The following is a 19,272-nucleotide window of genomic DNA, read 5'->3' on the forward strand; positions in this document are numbered from 1 at the left end:
CCATCCGAAAGTTTAAGAGTGGGACTCTTATCAAAATATGCCTGCCTGGCATTGCAGAACTGTGATAGATCTACACTGAATTGGCGGCATTTTTCTTCCACAAGCCCTACTCTCCCCTGTACGTAGTTTGCACAGCACAGAGAAGATTAAAGTCAGGCCTACTTCAGGATATAATGCTGTTTAGATGGCTCCTGCCACTGAGCTACTCTCCCTGGTTTTAAAATGTAATGGCAGTCTGCGTTAAAGACAGAGAAACACAAGATGGGTTTTCCACCTCCAACGAGCTGGCATCCAAACACTGTAAATCATGGCCATGTATAAGCAGATCATCAGCTTCATGACGGCTTGTGATTCAGCATCCAATATTGTGACATTAGTACTACCATAACCTTTACAGATGAATGAATGAGGAAAGCACGAGACCGCATGATCCACCTTGACAGCAAGAGGAAGCATGCCATTCAACTACAACAAAATGCAGGACTGCTTTTCATACAAACGCTCTTCCACTTACAGCTCACTGCTGAGAAGACGAAAGAGGTACAACAGAGGGATTAAGGTGACCCTAGGTGCGGTAGCTCTTTACTTCAAGAGAAGAATAGCTTCTCCAAGGTCAGCTTTACGTGACCATACCTCCCTTTCGCAGATAATAAGAGCATTGTTGCACTGAGGGTCTCCTGCCAACTGCATATAACTGCAAACATGGGGAGAATCCGCCAAAAATAAGAGTTTGACTCTACAATTAAATCTATCCATTAAAATGACACAACAGACTAAAACCACATAAGTGGCTGTAGTACAATAATATTTTACCAGATGTCCTTATCTATGACATTAACATGATAATCCAACTGCTAAAGGTGTATGTAAATATACACGAATACTGTGCCGGGTTATGATAATGGAAACACGAACAGTTTTTCTTAATTTAAACTGTGAGCCCGAGAGAGCTGCATTCAGGTAACGAGAGAAAATACCAGGATCTCGGCGGTGTCGAGGATTTCTCACAGAAAGGATTTCTCACACCTGCCTCCAGAGTGTCATGTCTGATCTCATGGAAACTGTACTTAGCAACCAGGAGAAAAGCAAAAAAATGAGGAGACTACCTAGAGAACAAGTTACATCAAGCAATGGTACTCCACCCCAAAATTAAATGTTGTCATTAATCACTTACCCCCATGTCGTTCCAAACCCGTAAAAAGCTTTGTTCATCTTTGGAACACAATTTAAGATATTTTGGATGAAAGCCAGGTGGCTTGTGACTGTCCCATAGACTGCCAAATAAATAAGGTCCAGGAAAGTATGAAAAGCATAGTCAGAATAGTCCATCTGCCATCAGAGATTCAACCGTAACATTATGAAGCGACGACAATGCTTTTTGTAAGCTAAGAAAACTCTTTCCACATCAGCGTAGCGACATTTTGGAGAATCTGAGCAGTACGCAGGTGGTTTACGCTCTTCTGTGTCAGCCCCGCTGTGCAGATGCGCTGTTTGCTTTTAAACCAAATAGAGCTGAAACAACTAATCGATTTAATCGATTAAAATCGATTATTAAAATAGTTGTCAACTAATTTAGTAATCGATTCGTTGCTAAATATTTTTTATTTGCCGTAAGCGGCTCATTTCGTGCATATTTTAAATCTGCGGTGACCAAAGTGTGGCAGTAATGAGCCACCGGAGGTTTTACTCAGCCAGTACAGCAGGAAGAAGCAGCGAATAGCCAATAGCTGGCCTCGTTTTATGTCACGTGCTTCCCGTACAGCGTCTCTCTGCTGCATTCAGCGTGATGGGTGAGGCAGGCGGCAGTGGAGTAAGCTCGAGTAAGAAAAAAGCGGAAGATAAAACTAATCGGACGAAGTCATCCAAAGTGTGGGAGTAAAAAGAGAGCAAGCCTAACTGTTAAGCCCTGAACATTTGGACATGTTGACCTTTTTGCACTGCAATGCAAAGTTTTTCCTCAAATAATGAGTGAATAGTGTTCTGCCTCATTTCCCACAGGTGTTTGAATTCCTGTCAGTTCAGGCATACGCTGTTTTGTTAACATTTTATCGCTTTATTACATTTTTGAATTTTGCACTGTTATAAGGACCACTACATATTTAAATCCGATGAAAATCACATTGTGCAAAGACTTTTATTTGTATAGATTCTGCAGTCACAATGTTGTTTGCACATGTTTAGTCGTGAAAGCTGATAACATTGCTTTTTAACAATTAACATTTAAAGCTTTGTCGGTTTACCAGTTCGTTATTCAGTCTTGCAGCCTAATTATGACTGACTGAGAGAGGTTAATGTTTAAATGTATGTGAAATGCACTTTTTTCTAAGTATTCACTGCTCTTTTTCACACAGCAGCGTTTTTTGTGTGTGTCCAATTTTTTTTCTGGACAACCTTCTGATGGATTTTACTTTAAATTTTACTTTAAAATGTGAGTTCCATTCAGGTTTCATGCCATTGGCACTTTATTGAAAGATTGTTTACAATTTCACAGCAGAAGCTATAAAGCTGTTTCCAGGTATAAGCTGTGTGTTTACAGGAAAAAAATAATAAAATGCAATTTCCTGCAATTTTAATTCTGTTTTATTCTTATTCTATGTGATAATATGTTCTGAAAGATTCCTTAATAAGCTTTGTTCGGGATGTTAAACTACTTTAGGAGCCCTAAGGACTGCCATGGTGGAAACATTATTTGAAATCTCCTTGTGAAATTTGCTAGAGTATGTATGGGTCAGTGTTTTGATTGCAGAAGAGTTCGACAAAGGATAACTAACACATAATAAAACACAACTCCAGGTATGTTTTTGATGAGGATATGACCATGCAAAATGGTTAAAATCTCTAAAAAGTCTATGTTGAATTATAAAGACCCTTTGTTAATAATTTACTTGGGGAAAAAATGGGCAAAACTAAAATATAAGTACATAAACCGATTCATCGATTAATCGTAAAAATAAATGACCGATTAATCGATTATCAAAATAATCGTTAGTTGCAGCCCTAAAACCAAAGCGTAAATATATGTAGAAAACGTATCCTTGTGGCGCGGCTGACACAGAAGAGTGTAAACAAATTGGGTGATGATCATTTTTTTGAAAGTGGAGATAAGATGATTTGGAGAGACACAGGAAAGGAATTGTTGAATAAAGTTGTTATTTTTGTTTTCTTCGTGTACAAAAAGTATTGTCGGCGCTTCATAACGTTACGGTTGAATCTCTGATGGCAGATGGACTATTCTGACGATGCTTTTCATACTTTTCTGGACCTTGACACTGTTATTTATTTGGCAGTCTATGGGACAGTCACAAGCCTCCCGGTTTTCATCCAAAATATATTAAATTGTGTTCCGAAGACGAACAAAGCTTTTACGGGTTTGGAACGACATGGGGGTAAGTGATTAATGACAAAATGTTCATTGTGGGGTGGAGTATCCCTTTAAATAGAAAAAGTCTCACCAAATCAGATCAGAGAACAGGATATATGCCTAGTCAATTTAAATACTGCTTACAAATAACAAACTTCTTACCCTACAGGTCACATAAAATGAATAATCTAATAAGTATTAGTGAAGATGAAGGTTTACTAGTAGTAATGCACCATTTTTTCTTTCATTTAGCAAAAAAAAAAAAAGAGGAAAAAGAAATATCCAAAAATAAAGTTTTGGTATTTACATTTGGGGAATCGAACTCTGTATGCTGTTCAGTGTCATGTTCTCAGTCGTAGTAAACCAGCTCACGATGTTTCAACCAAACTAATTTTACATACTGCTACTTTACTATAATATTTGGTCTCTGTGAAGTGCGTCCACACTGCTGTTTACCAGCTGTAGCTCATCGACATCGTGTGCATAAAACAGACCATGACACGGTCAAAACATCATTGGAGAAGTGATAATTGCTTCTTGCTTGCTAAATGATTTCTGACCTCCAAAAACATTTCTGCTGAAAACGAAAATTAATGGTTTTCTCCGTTTTGGCTGAATATCTTCATTTGCCAAAATTTCAGCACATCACTGCTTACTAGTAATCAAGTAATAAACCACAACCAGAAAGAAAAATACACTAGTCACTATTGGATTTCGTAGTAAGGACCAGTAGCATCAGTACTGGTAATATATCGATCTTGATGGACTGCCCCAGTGATTAATGGTGCTCTGCATAAAGCAGAAATAAAAAAAAATTTAAAAGTGGGACTAAATTTGAAACCGTTACTATTGAGCACCCTGCATCACATTGTCCAATATTCACAGTAAAAGAAGAAAAAAGACCTGTCAACTTTATAACTGAGAATCTCATCCTAAAGTGGGAAGTTTAAAAGCATCGGTTCATAGACACAAGACACTAAGGAAGTCTCTGTATGACGGAGAAACGAGCTCATCTGTTCATCTGAAGATCTACTGGAGCTGCCATGACAAAGCATTTAAAACACATTGTTATTTAAAACATCGGACTGATTAACCTACGCCTCACTTGGACTAATTTATTTAATAACATGCTGTCAACGATAGTGACAAAACTTCCTGGTGTTATGGACATTGCCATCTTTGATCCCATCATTATAGTTATACGCTTGCTCGTTCAGATACAGATATTCAAGCAGCTATTTTAATCTGCCGAATGAACAAAGCATATGAAGACTCGCACCTGTAGGCAAATACTGCCGTCAGTCCCAAACAGTGACTGTGAACTGTACAGTCATCGTGACATCTGTATCACTGACAGATGCGTTTTAACTCCTGACACGTTGGTAGTTTTCAATAACGGGTATTTATATTAGAAAATGCTTGAAACAAGCTCCTTGCAGAAGTTATTCATTGACGAATTAAGGAAAGGATTAATCGACTAATCGGAAAATAATCGGAAAAACCGGGTTAGACATCAATTAATTGAAAAAAAAAATAATATTGATTGAAAAAAATGCAGCTTTAAAATAATCACTCACAGAAAGAAAAACAAGCTCCTGGAGTGGAAAGAGGATGCAAATCTAAGCCAGGAATCATGCAAACTGCAGCAGAGACCGGGAGGACACGTTTACAGACGAGCACTTCCTTCATTTCTGTAACCTTACTCCACAATCACAAGAACAGATCGCTAGTCATGTGTCCACCGCAACACAACAGGTGCACACACATGACAACATTTTAGACAGCATTCATAAATAAAGTACAACAACAACAAGAATGATTTAACATCTCCCTCGATCCTAACGTCAGCTGGTGACTAAACAAGTCTGAATCACACACCTCGCATTCTTCACCTTTATCACTGCATTAACTTTAAAGAGACACCCTAACTGCTTATTCTGCACAGTTAAGAGCGATTGTTAAAGGTTTCATGTTTCTGCACCCGCTTGCGCTACAACGTCAAGCCTTTCGTGCTAAGCTAAATGATAAACAGTGAGATGACGAAACGTCACGCTCTGCTGAAGTCCTCCGTTCTCTATTAATACTCGTTTCTGAGCCATTTGAATAGAAATAAATACCTCTTTTATTGCTCGGTGGATGAAGCGCTGTGTTTGTCCGTTGCTAACAGACCGGAGTTTAACGCGAGTCGGGCCTCAAATCGAGCGTCGAGCTAACGGAGGATTAAACACAAACCCCTGCTTTAAACCCCCCCCGAGACGTTTATAAACGAGTCTAACTGCTGTTTAACGCCCGGTTGTGTCACGCCGCCCGTGGACGTGCAGCCCGAGCGATAGTTTCAGCGAGCGGCGACCGTTAGCGCCCCGGTGCGAGCTGCCGTTAGCACTAGCCTGCGCGCCGCACTCCCCAAGCAGCACAAGAGACGGCGAAAATAAAACCGAGCGGCTAGACAGCTCCGAGCTCGACAGTCGTTCAGTCGGTTAAAACGAGCTCCCACTCACCAGCCGTTACGATACCAGAAAACAGGTGCAATCTTCTCAATCGACGGAAGGAGGAACAGACCAGACATCCAAAATGGCGGCGGTCCCAGCCTCAGCACTTCTACCGCAGGCGGAGGGATACATTAAGATGTTCAGACCTTCAAATGCGGATGTGAGTGAGAAGGTGCCACCTTTACTGCGAGACTGCGTTTATTAGTGTTTATCACCGCGTTCGTGCATTTAAAAAAAAAAGAATGTGAATTTAAAAATGCGCTTGCATAGGCGTGGTTTATTTTTAAAATAATATGGCAAGAGGCTCTATCCGCCTCGCTCGCTGAATAAATCCCGAGCTGTGTTCGCCGGTGAACGCGTGGTACCGTGCACGGTTTTTTTATTTTACTAGTTATTTTTTTGTCAGTGGAGCGTTGTTGCGTTTTAACGCTAGGCTACGTGTCATTCCGGCGGATGACTTGCCCAAAGAGCCGTGCTGCGGTCCGCGCCTCGCTCACTCACCTCGTGGCAGTCAGTGATGACGTCGCCGCGCAGTGTTGGGCACTTCCTGTGGGAGTCAGGAACTGGTTCTCCTTCCGTCGACCTGAAGAGATCCTGCGGTGAAGTTTGGCACTACAGAGGTTTCTAACAAGTGTCGCAATGAACAGCAACTGTGTATGATGTTTCCGAAGTCAAATAATTGCTCTCGGATTGTAAAATATATCATATACATAATCTTGTAATAACATTATGTTGTATAATGTATTGCAATTGGCTTTTATTACTATTAATACCGATGAAAATTATTCAAAGAGCACCTTATGATCTAAGATTGACCCCCAAATATCTTCCTAAATACAAAGTATTCACAGTATAATGTGTGAGAACATTAAACACGTCACTGCACTAAAGCCAAAACAAATGAATCACAAATCATCTGGATTTTTTATTTTTAGTTTCTACTTAGTATTAAGTTGACAGCGTTTGAATTTCTATATTACATGTACTCTATATATGTTATTATAATAACATTTTATCATATTTAATCATAATTATATTTAGTATTCAGTTCAGTTTTTCCTAAATCTAATTGTTCACGTCCCTGAATTTGAATTTCTAATTTATTTATGCAGATTACAAATTACTGTTTATATTAAGTAGTCAGTGGCAATTTAAACTTATCTGTTTCTTGACTGCAGATTTCAGATAAAACTGTTGCCCAATCACTTATTAATTGTTTTCAGCGAAGCCAAAAATATGCCTCTGCAGAACCTAAATGAAACAAAAGGAATTGCTTGCACTCTTCACAATAATAGTTTGCCATTATTACCTACACTAACAAAATGCATTCTGTTTATACAGTAGGCCTTCCAAACATCTTTTTCATAGCCCTAATTATTGCCTAATTATAGATAGATAGATAGATAGATAGATAGATAGATAGATAGATAGATAGATAGATAGATAGATAGGAAAACAGCTTTGTACCCCACATCCACGTATGTGTATCCCATGATGCGTCTCGTTGTTTCCTACAAACTGAATAGGTTTACAATAGAAATTTAAAAACTGCTAGAAAGGTAATTTGCAAAAATTGTGAAGAAAAGGGGGGTGGAGAAAAACTGCTGGGAAGTGGCCAAATAAGGTCCCCAGGCAGATAAAACCTCTGCTCCTTGAAACCCATTAGCTTGCATTATACAAACAGCTATTCATCACATGTGCAAAAATCGGCTTATCTATCAGCGCAAGTATTTATTTATTTTTTTATAAAAAAAATTTGTGTGTGTGTGTGTGTACAGCACAAAGGGTTTTATAATGCCTTCAATATCGTACCCACTGAATATAATATATAATCTCTTTTCTCGGTGTTATAGTCGGAGCTTCGCACGTGGCGATTGTTAATTTTCTCAGCGCTGTTGACGATGAACCAATCACCGCTGATTTAAAAAAAATGCGATTCCGCAAAACACGCTGCGACCTTCTTTCCTTTGCATATGAACTACAAACCATTCAAAATGATTGCATATAAATGATAACGTTAACACTAGGACGACTGTTTAGTTTACTAAATAGACAAAACACGTCGATGTATTTTAATGTGTGTTTGTGAGCCGCAGAGCGCCCCCTATAGGAGCGTTCGCGTCTCGTTCACGGTCAGTGGGAGGTGGATGATTGCATTAGTTATTCTTCTCACTTCAGCTCATCGCTTGAAATGCATGTAACGTTAGGTGAGGAGTCTCTGCAGTGCATTTGCCCGGCTTTCACATCAGCTCCGCTCATCTTCCCCCGGTCTTTGGAAACCGAGCTCTCTCGACATGAACGCGCTCTCGTCGCCGACCGAGCCCGAGCCCGAGATGTCTCTTTGCGCAGAAGTGATCTTTAATTCTCTTTTAGTCAAATGAACCTGACCGCTCCGGCCGATGTAGCCGTCTGCTGCTCACTTCAGCCCGTGAGGAGCGTCTCGTGTGCGGGATTGTTGTCTGCTTTAACACATTTCCCTTCGGATTGTCTGAAAGCGTCTCCACATCGGTCGGATCAAAGAAGAGATTCGGCTTGTTTTCATCCTGGAGCGGGGGATAATATGTCCAGACGCAAACAGACCAACCCGTTCAAAGTGAATTGTAGGTATCCCAGGTATCGTAAACACTTTTAATTCCCTCGTTCGTTTAAAGCGGCTTCGGGTCTCCTGCAGGTGATCGTGATCTTCATCATACAGTGTGGCTTTGAGCTGTTTGCTTTCTTACATCCGCATTTACTGCGCGAGGACACCAGCCACAGGCCAGGCGTTCACAAACTCTCTTCACAACACGTTCACAGCTGGTTTCAGAGCGGATCTAGAGCATATACACGCGATTATACACCTGAAACATCGGGGTTTGAGCCCAAAATATCCTCACAATCACTTACTTCTGATAATGTCACAATGATATATATTTGCGAAGAGACTGAAGCCCTACATAACCTTATTTGAATGATTTTTTGTGTGTGTTTTTATACTGAAGACTGGAAAAAATAGCGTTGAAAATAGAGTTCAAAGCAAAGGAACTAATTACATTTTTTATTAATCGCGATTAATCGTTGGCAGCAAAATTAAGGTTTTTGTTTAATAATATATGTTTATACTGTGTATATTTATGTATGAAAACAAACATGCATGTATATATTTAAGAAAATTATGTTTATATATTAAATATATTTATATAAAATAAAATATATGAATACAAATATATAAATGTAGTCAATATGCATGTAAATATTTCAAAATATATACTGTATGTCTTTGTATTTATATATAGACGATAAATATACACAGTATACACACACATTATGCAAAAATTGTTTATTTTTTTAATTGTATTTATTTTTATTTTTATTTAGACGATAAATATACACAGTATACACACACATTATGCACATTATATACCATATATATATATATATATATATACATAGTTACTTTGTATGTATGTAAATATTCAGTTCATATATATATATATATATATGCACACATACATACACACACACACACATTTCATCGCAAAAAAAGATCACTTTTTCCCTTTGTTTTTTTCTTCTTTTTCTTTTCTCCATGTTTTCGTAATTTCATCGGCGGGAACAAAGTTAGCTCATATATTTTGTAGTAATGAATAAAATAAAACATATAAATGTAAGAGATCATGCAAAGTTAGTCATTCATTATAAATAATCCTCTATGTTGATTTAGTTTGACTGGCAGGCAGTGCTTACCAATAAATGAATACATGGATATGAAGATTTTATTACTTGTAGAGAACACTGTCACATCTATGTAAGAAACAGCTTTCCTCAATGAGTAGCGTTACCCTTGACACATTTTTTATTTAGAAATGTTACTAAATTCCAATTTCGATAAATCAGCATCAAATTAACACACGTGTTATGTTTTTGGTTTAAGGTCATGATCACCAAAACCTCATGATTCAGTTCATTTTCTGAGTATGTGGAAGCTCTCGTCAAACCCCAGTAACTTCATAATTATACGTTATTGTTTGAGTGTAAATGTGATGCGACCGTCATAAATAATCATTGATATATGTTGATCTATAATTTCAGATGGTTTTGAAAGGTTGAGTTGGCTACACTGCAGGCAGTGTTAGTGAAAAGTTATGATTGTCTTATATTAATTTGTGCTGTATAGAATTGATATTTTATCGTAAAAAAGGTGTTACCTGATATATAAATATACACACACACACACACATTACACTGTAAAAATATTTTACATTTACAGTTACATTTTATAGTTTTACTTTAATTGTTTTAGTTTTTTTTAAGTTAATTAAAACAGTTTATTGGATTACGTTTTAAAAGAAAATACCATTTCAGTCTCTCTTCTTCTAAAAGTTGAACTCACTGTATTACACGCTGTTTCTTTATAATTATTTGTGAAATCTACTAGCAATTTCTGAGTGAAAATAGTTGAAATGAAATCCAACACCATTTTTTCAGTATAGTTTCCAGCAACTACTTATACATAATCATGATTTCAATACTTTCAGAGCTGATGAAAGTAAAAGGCTGAGACTTTTCTGTAAATGTTACTCCGTCTTTTCCTTTTCAGAGTGATTCTTAGTAAACATAGGGGCTCTTGCAGACACACTGGGGGGCACATAATGGAAATGTTACTCCATGGGAACCTGTATGACTGATCTTGCTCTTCTTTGTCAATTATTAGGCAAAGTGAGGCCTGAATTGCTTGTCTGGGTTTATCTGATGACTGTTTATGACTATTCTTCCAGCCCATCAAACTAGACAGTGTGCGAGGGCCCCGTCCCCTGCGCGTTCTCAGGATTTGTACTGGTTTCTGTCGGGTTGGTGGGTTTGTGAAGGCTGTGGGATGGTTTGAATTCAGGAGTGCTCTCATTGTCTGGCATCCGAGTGAAGTTTTGTTCCCACCCACCCCCTCTTCTGACTTTAGCCTTTCTCTCGCGTCTGTTGGCTGATGAGTTTGTCTCTTTGTCTGGATTCAGACAGACACTGCGTCACCTCCTGCCTACAGACACACAGACTCTGAGATAACATCACAGTGGCACACAGAGGGGGGAGCGAGGAGAAGACGGAGGGAGGGTGGAGAGAGACAGATGTACAGACAGAACTGGCAGAGGGGGATGGGAGATGCGCTTACATCAATCACGGCCTGACTGCCGCGGAGCCGCTCTGTTGTATACATTCGGATTTTAACGCTGATATCCCTCATGCAGTCCGTGTAGATGCTCCCAAACACCCTTAGAAACCGTCCCGAGGATGCTGGGAAAGTGGGGTGGAAACTCTTGACAATCTTTGGTGGTGATTAGTAGTGGATGTGAAGTATTACATCCGTCGGCTGTTGTTTTTCAAATGGGAAAAAAACATGTGGTGGAGGCAGTCCTGAAATGATCCGAGCTCAAATGTAGACTAAAGCTTGACATTATAAAATCAGATTGTAGTCCACTTTAACAATATATCAGTAGGCAAACATCACTGTTAGAGTTATGGGATAGTTCAGCCAAAAATTAAAATGTGGTCATTATTTACACACCTTCATGTTGTTCCAAACCTGTTTGAGGTTCTTTTTTCTGTGGAGCAATGTCTCAGTTTTTTATGTGTATACACTCCGCAGTGGTTCTGCAGTGATGCAGTAAAAGTACTATTTTTGGTTCCCCAAAGAATCTTTTAGTGATTTAGTGAATAGAACATTTTAAATTTTTTTTTTTTAAAGAACATTTTAATTTTTTATAGTATAAATTATGTGTTATGTGAAGTTTAAAGATTCTTAAATATTAAGGTTATTTGTTTGGTTTGTAGGTTCCAAAAAAATTGAAATACTTGGAATCTTTGGATTCTTTAAATTGTTCTTTAGGTTAGTAAAAAGAAAGTAAATCATGGTTCTTCTAAGAACTGTTCACTGAAAGGTTCTTTGGGGAACCCAAAGTGGTTCTTCTATGGCATCACTGTGAAAACACCCTTTGGAACCCTTATATTTCAGAGTGAATGGATGCTCTTCATGGAACCACCAAAAAACAACAACAATTTTATTTTAGGAGTGATTAATGGAAATGAACGGTCACCAGAACTGTTCGGTTACCAACGTTCTTCAAAATATCTTTTGTTTGTTTATATATCTCCATAGCAAAATTGGTCAGATAGTGATTCATCTTTTTGAGAAGTTTTGCTTAAAGGAATACTTCACTATTTTTGAAAATAGGCTCATTTTCCAGCTCCCCTAGAGTTAAACGGTTGTGTCTTACCGTTTTTGAATCCATTCAGCCGATCTCAGGGTCTGGCGGTAGCACTTTTAGCTTAGCTTAGCTTAGCATAGATCACTGAATCAGATTAGACCGTTAGCATCTCGCTCAAAAATGGACAAAGAGTTTCGATATTTTCCCTATTTAAAACTTGACCATTCTGTAGTTACATCGTGTACTAAAACCGACAGAAAATGAAAAGTTGTGACTTTCTAGGCCGATATGGCTAGGAACTATACTCTCAGTCCGAACTTTGCTGCCGTAGATGGGTGCAGCAGGTGCAATGATATTACGCATATCCTTAAATATTACGCCGGAATGAGAGTATAGTACCTAACCATATCGGCCTAGAAAATTGCAACTTTTCATTTTCCGTCAGTCTTAGTACACGATGTAACTACAGAAGAGTCAAGTTTTAAATAGGAAAAATAACGAAACTCTTTGTCCATTTTTGAGCGAGATGCTAATGGTCAAATCAGATTCAATGCTCTATGCTAAGCTAAGCTAAAGCTTAGCAAAGCTGCTACCGCCAGACCCGGAGATCGGCTGAATGGATTCGAAAATGGTAAAACTCAACTGGGGAGTTTGAAAATGAGCCTATTTTTAAAAAAGGTGGACTGTTCCTTTAAAGGTATAGTGCTCATAAACAGCTGTTAAAACGGAGTGGAGGCTTGGACTTGAAAACAGTATTATCAGGAGGTCAATACATCAAATCAGGTGTTAATTTTATGAGAGATCAGACTCCGAATGATAAAACAGGTGGTTAAAATCACAGAGTCATATCTGAGGCTTGGCCCTGTAGCAACCACATAGCTACATGCTCACAACAATTCTGAAGAGGATAGCAACAACCCGTCGACCTTCCAGAACACTGTATCATGTTGCACCGGCACTTTCATTGGAAAGCATAATATCTGGTTAATTCGCATGCTGGTTGCCGTTCGTGCTATTGATTAAAGCAGCTTCGCAGAAAGTGTTTGGAGTAATGGGATGCATGCAGAGGGAAAAGCATCTCCGTGTGGGAGTATGGAGTGCTTCTGGAGGAGATGATTCTCACATTAGAGGCACGGACTCGGCGCGCAGGAGATGCAGGCGGTTTCCTCTGGGACTGCGGTGTATGTTGAGTTGAGCGTGTATCGTGGGGGTTGGTGAGCGTGAGGTGGAGTGTGTTAATGCAGCATCAACTATTGTTCTGATCACACAACACCACCGCAGCTCTGGCCTCTGTTGTTCACACAGTCAGCCTTTTCTTTGAAATTCAGAATTTCAGTGAGAATTATTCAGATTCAGGCTTTTTGATGTGTTGGAAACAGTACATCTAGGATTCTTTCTAAGAAGCCTGTATTTATAATGCATTATAAGGGTATTCATTGTAATGCTTGCATAATGCCTTATATACATAAAAAAAGTTAATGCATTGACTAACCATGAGCAGAAACACTTGATTCAATGTTTATTCATATCTGTTAATGTTAGTTAATAAAAATACAACTGTTCATTTTTAGTTTGTTAGGTCAGATCATTAAATAATATTAACAGATACAACTTTTGATTTATTAATGCATCTTGAAATTAAGTAACATTATTAAATGCTTTAGAAGTATTTTCATTGTCAGTTCATATTAACTAATGTAACCTTAATGTAATTTTATGAATAATTGTAATAACATAATTAGTGTTGTCACGATACCAGAATTATGACTTTGATATGATAACTAAAATCTCAATACAGATAGTGAACGGATAGCACAGAAAAAACCTAAAACAACAGGAAAATTCTCAGTTAACAATAATTGCAATTAAAAAAAAAACTGTTACCAGTGTGTACTTATTTCACAATAATATAAGTAATTTTATTTCATGACAACATAATAATATATCTCAATATGGTTATTTTTGTTACTTTGTTATTATAGATGAAAGAAGATGCAAACTATATTACTTTCCTGTAACAAACAGACATTATAAATATTATGACCACATCATAAAGCCTTTGGACGTTTATTTGTCACTTTACAGTAAAAGAAACAATATTACGCAGATGTCTAGATATGAGACTTATAGTACATTATAACTATGGAAACTATAATCCATTGTATCTTAAGTTGATTTTATGTGTTCATTGTGTGTTATAAATCATAACCACAAATAGGTAAGAATTATGTTATAACTGTCGTTATTTGATTATTCATGAGATTTCTTTATAATAATGCATGCATTATAATGCCTTAAAAACACCCTTATAATGCATTATAAACACAGGCTTCATACAAAGCATTACTTTTCTTGTTATGTTTGTAGAAACAACCACAATTCAGATTTACTCTAGATACCTGTGACATTATTGGTGGTGAGAATAGATAGCTGTATTTCATGTAGAATGTGTGTGTTTGCACATATATTTCTATATTTTGAAGAACATTGACTTTTAATGACTTTCAATAAAAACGACACCGATTCGTTCTTCAAAATGCCTTCTTTTGTGTTCCACAGTTTTGGAACAACATGCAAAAGATTGAATTTTTAGTTGAAAAACATTTAAGTATTAATGTTTGGCATGTAACGTTTCCCCACACCATTTGTGCAACAGTCATGAATGATAAAAGAACAAAAAATAAATCTTAAATTAAAGTGACCCGACTTGGGCCTGTATGCAAGACCTCAGCAATCACCCAGAACTAAAACTCTCTACTCTGCACTAAAACTCCACCCAAGCAACCACGTAGCAATGCACAGGAAACCAAAGCAGGCAAGCCCTTAAAAACGAGTTTTAAATATATTCAGTGACGATGTCGTTTCACTCACAGGGCCTTTTCGCACGACTGGGTTGTACGGCCCACAGCACAGCACTTTTGAGATGGATGCTAGACATGACTTCATTGAGGACGGGGAATGCCATAGCAACAACTCACAGGAACCTGAAGAGCAAGACAGCACAAGTGGTGAGACACACAGCTTCTGAGGCAACTCACGACTGCATGTCTGTCTGTGAATTTATTTATATATGTGCTTACTGCTAATAAAATATTAAAAACGAGGAAGACAGCTGTGATTGTAGTGTTGAGTCTTAGAAAAGAAAAGCAAGGTGACCTGTGATGGAGCCATTGATAATATGACTTTTTTTCTCCCTATCCTGCCAGACGACGGTGATAGTGATTTTGACAAAGACGACTCCTCAAACGCCTCTGCTGATGACAGCATGACGAGTAATAAGAGCAACCACGGCCCCATACTGCATGATGACGTCAAGGAGGTGAGTGATGGAGGTTTAAAGTAAGAAATAGATGATTGTGTGATTTTCTTAAATTCTTCTTTTATCATGATTTGCATGACGGCATTGTCACAGACAACTCAGTTTCTCACTGTAATATGCCTTGCAAAGTAAAAAAAAAAAAAAATTAAATACAAATACCATTGTTATGCAAGAACTGCATTATTTGCATATGCTTTAAAGTCATGCCGGTTAAATATTTAATATTTAAATATATAAATACCCTTGAAGCACATTAAAACTGCGGCTGATTACTGAACTAAGTTATCTTTCGCATCTGATTGCACTAATACTATCATAAAAAAAGCATGTAGAACTTTTAAAGGGCACTGATTGTCATTTTATATACAAGTCTGTGTGACTTCATTAAATTTTGAGTTGAAAAGCATGACAGAATTCTTTGTCATCCCACCTCATCGATTGTTGGCATCTTGAAGGGTTGATAGATATTTCTGTAGAGTGACTCATGGCTCTATAGCAACCCAGTTGACAACAGTTGGAATGAGTCATAGGGCTTATGTATCCATTTGTCTGCCACACTACTCCAGTGCTGCATAAGTCAGCCACAGCTACAGTCATTAGCAGTTTCAGGGAATAGTCACTTGCAATCATACTATATATATATACAGTCATTAGCAGTTTCAGGGAATAGTCACTTGCAATCATACTATATATATAAAAAAGAATATTACCCTACATTTCAGACTGCAAGTCTTGTAACTCTAAACTTGGCTATCATTGTAACTGTTTGTGGTTGCATTGTGTCTGTTAGGAGAATGAGGAGGGGACAGACCAGGGGAGCAGTTTTGTATGTCCTCTTTGTTCCCTGGAGTTCAATAGCCCAGATCAGCTCATCGCACACGTCTACCAGGTGAGGACACCACTACCTAAGCCTTTTGTATCTTTTAGACTCTTTTTACACTTTAGACTCTTTCTATCTTGGGTGAGCCAATCACAAGTGGACAGTGTTAAATACATGTGTACTGGTGTCCAAAATGTTTTGTGATCAGATCACTCAACTACAATTGGAGCTCATCAGTAATGTGCAGATTGTAAAGCACACCTAAAGGCCAGAATACACAACATGACTTAAACAATAGGCATGATATAGTTGCTGACTTTGTAAACTGTTACAGACAAAGACTGGGCTTCATACACTAAACAAATGGGGATCACACACTAACCAAACACAACAAACTCACACTTAGTGACAAATGAAAACAGTATGTGTTCTAAAATCAGCTCAAAACATGTTTTGTATCCCCGGACTGGATGGAATCCAAATCTGAAGCGAAAAAATTGCAGTCTGCGTCAGTCGTACACTTCACTTCCAAAATTTGCAGACTGGCTCTGTTTTTCGGCAGCTAGTGTCAAAAACATCTATGCAAAAGTTGCTTAATGTATCCCAAGTTCAAAATGAAAATCATTTTTCATCATTCACTCAATCGTATGCCATTCCAAATCTGTAATACTTTTTCTTTCATGAGAAGTTATGAATGATGTACTAATCGCCCCTTTCAAATTATTTACAATTTATAGACTGCCTCAAATGATAAGTCCATTTTTGCACGCTTTTTGAAACTTGAAATCTCTAGTCCCTGTCGTAATTGCTTGGAAACAATGACCAGTGCATTATTTAAAATTGTCTAGAAGATAGAAAGTCGTACGGGTTTGGAACAACAAAAGGTTGAGTGAATCATGACAATGTTCATTTTTGGACTGTTCCTTCAAGTCTCTTCATTTCAGAAGAATTTATGTATGAAATCTCTTTGTGTCTTATTGTCTATGTACAGCACACAGCTGTGGGTGGCAGTAAGAGTTATGTCTGTCCTGTTTGCGGAAGAGCTCTCAGTTCTCCAGGCTCTCTTGGTCGCCATCTTCTCATCCATTCAGAGGACCGTCTGTCCAACTGTGCCGTATGTGGGGCTCGCTTCACAGACACTAACAACTTCAACAGGTCAGCTCTGTACTCAAGACATGAGTTTACTAGGATAATAGGATTCATTGTTGTTTCTAACTGCTCTAACGGTTTCCTGGTCTGAAATTCTAGGGAAAAGTTGAAGGAGTTCCTCGACACAAGTAGTATAGAGATCAACAGTGATGGTGAGGCCTGTGCCATGTCTGACTCTTTACCCAGAAGCACTATGATTAACCCAAACAGAAGTCCTGGTCCTGGACTGACCTCATTGCCGGAGGGTCTTCTCCCTTCTGCGCCTCCTCTTCCCTCACTCTCTGACAGCCTCAGTCCTCAAAGTACGGGACTTCCGCCTCTTCCAGACCTTATGAACCCTATGCCCGTGTACCCAGCTGGGGTTTTGTTGGTCTGCAACAGCTGCGTAGCCTACCAGCAGCTTGTGGATGCCCAGTCGCCATCCATGCGGAAATGGGCGATCCGTAGGAATAAAGAACCCGTGGAGGTGCGGATGCAGCGGCTTGAACGGGAACGAACAGCCAAGAAGACCAAGCGTGCGTGTGAGTCACCAGAGGAGCGGGAGATGCGCCGCTTACGAGACAGTGAGGCAAAGCGTATGCAAAGGATGCAGGAGACGGATGAACAACGGGCACGTCGTCTGCAGCGAGACCGGGAAGCCATGCGACTCAAGCGGGCCAACGAGACGCCCGAGAAGAGGCAGGCACGGCTAATCCGTGAGAGGGAGGCCAAGAGGCTAAAGCGGCGCTTGGAGAAGATCGACCCATCGCTGAGAAACCAGATCGAGCATGACCCTGCTGCGATGGCTGCGCTCACTGCTGATATGAGTCTATTCCAGTTTTCCTTTCCCATGTCTGTCCCTTCCATGGACAATGGAGTGTTTATGAAGCTTCCCTAACAAGCACAGCTCCAAACACCTCTCAGCCCAACATTCAAGAAGAATTTGCCATTCTTAAAGAATAACGATCTTGAACATAACTGTGATGAGAAGGTTATGGTCTTGCAGTTTCAAGAAGGTGCTCACCCTAACAGCAATTTGCAGTGATGTAGGCACCAGATGTCTTTCATTTTCAAAGAGAGATTTGAGGCAACTTAATAGACCATGAGTTGCAATGCAACAATGTTGACCAGAGTTCAACTTTATGCAGATAGGCGGCAACACAAATGGAGACACAAACATAAACTGACTTACATAATTAACTGAACTTGTATAAGAAATTCACAGAAGGGCAAATATGTTACCCTCTCTGTAAGCATGTTTAAGAAAAGACTTGTCTATTTTGTTTTCAAGGCTCAGACTTTTAGCCGTCTATCTTCAGAGCAGTGAGATCCTTCCAGAACGAAGTTCTCGGTTTGCACACGGACCTACAGTGACAGGAGTGAGACGTGTAGCCACACTCAGCCTACTCTTCAAATTTGCCAGTCTTAAAGGTTGGAGTTTACCTGCAACTATGGCTCACCTCCCAGGACCCTAGATTGGGTCACTACTAGCTCATACTCACAGAAGCAACTACCTCACCATGGGATCCTCGCATGGCCTAGCCACACCTGTGGCCTCAACCGGAACCACAGGGGGCCGTGCAGGTCCACACACTGACGCACTGTTCTCTATACACCAGCGGTTCTTAATTCCAGTCATCGCGATCCCCTGCTCTGCACATTTTATATGTCTCTCTTTGTTAACACACCTGATTCAGATAATCAGCTCATTAGAAGTGAGCTCCGTGCATGAACTGTGTTCCCATTGACATGGTCCCTACACAGTGTTTATTACTCTCTACTACCTGAGCAGGGGAAATCTGTTGAAGTTTACTTCACTTCGGAACATTCATTCACAGATTTCCGCTGCGCAACGTCTTCACACACGGACAAGTGTGACGACATATACCTCTGTAAATAAATACAATTTAAATTCACGTCGCGCACACTTTAATGCACTTTGAATGGAACATATACATTTGCTTCAAACTGGAATTATG

General features: G+C 39.0%; 2 protein-coding genes across 4 annotated transcripts in view; one reads left to right on the forward strand and one right to left on the reverse strand.

Moving 5' to 3' along the window:
• The window catches only part of LOC109093880 (AP-1 complex subunit gamma-1-like), a 27,174-nt gene extending 21,176 nt beyond the window's left edge, over window positions 1–5,998 (reverse strand). The window contains exon 1 of the mRNA XM_042761123.1: window positions 5,860–5,998. The gene's annotated coding sequence lies outside the window, so the exon portion shown is untranslated. The remainder of the gene's footprint in view (window positions 1–5,859) is intronic.
• On the forward strand, window positions 5,876–19,064 carry LOC109087396 (zinc finger protein 821-like). 3 transcript variants are annotated; one of them, XM_042761122.1, is made up of 6 exons: window positions 5,876–6,010; window positions 14,900–15,034; window positions 15,233–15,345; window positions 16,136–16,234; window positions 17,157–17,320; window positions 17,414–19,064. In XM_042761122.1, exons 2-6 carry the CDS (start codon window positions 14,950–14,952, stop codon window positions 18,189–18,191), a joined length of 1,239 nt encoding a protein of 412 aa, XP_042617056.1. In that variant the 5' UTR covers window positions 5,876–6,010; window positions 14,900–14,949; the 3' UTR covers window positions 18,192–19,064. The 3 variants fall into 3 exon arrangements, with proteins under 3 accessions (XP_042617056.1, XP_018957150.1, XP_018957148.1); XM_019101605.2 differs by lacking the exon at window positions 5,876–6,010 and adding an exon at window positions 7,966–8,463; XM_019101603.2 differs by lacking the exon at window positions 5,876–6,010 and adding an exon at window positions 7,966–8,450.
• Window positions 19,065–19,272: the final 208 nt, after the last annotated feature.

This window comes from Cyprinus carpio, chromosome A7 (assembly GCF_018340385.1).
Source record: "Cyprinus carpio isolate SPL01 chromosome A7, ASM1834038v1, whole genome shotgun sequence".
Taxonomy (NCBI): domain Eukaryota; kingdom Metazoa; phylum Chordata; class Actinopteri; order Cypriniformes; family Cyprinidae; genus Cyprinus; species Cyprinus carpio.

What these genes read in the sequence shown, in the direction of transcription:
- LOC109087396 (XM_019101603.2), top strand. Translation starts at nt 8,228, where the DNA reads ATGAACCTGACCGCTCCGGCCGATGTAGCCGTCTGCTGCTCACTTCAG. An exon ending in CAACCCGTTCAAAGTGAATT is followed by an intron (nt 8,451 to 14,899) that starts GTAGGTATCCCA and finishes TTTCACTCACAG; the next exon opens with GGCCTTTTCGCACGACTGGG. An exon ending in GACACTAACAACTTCAACAG is followed by an intron (nt 17,321 to 17,413) that starts GTCAGCTCTGTA and finishes CTGAAATTCTAG; the next exon opens with GGAAAAGTTGAAGGAGTTCC.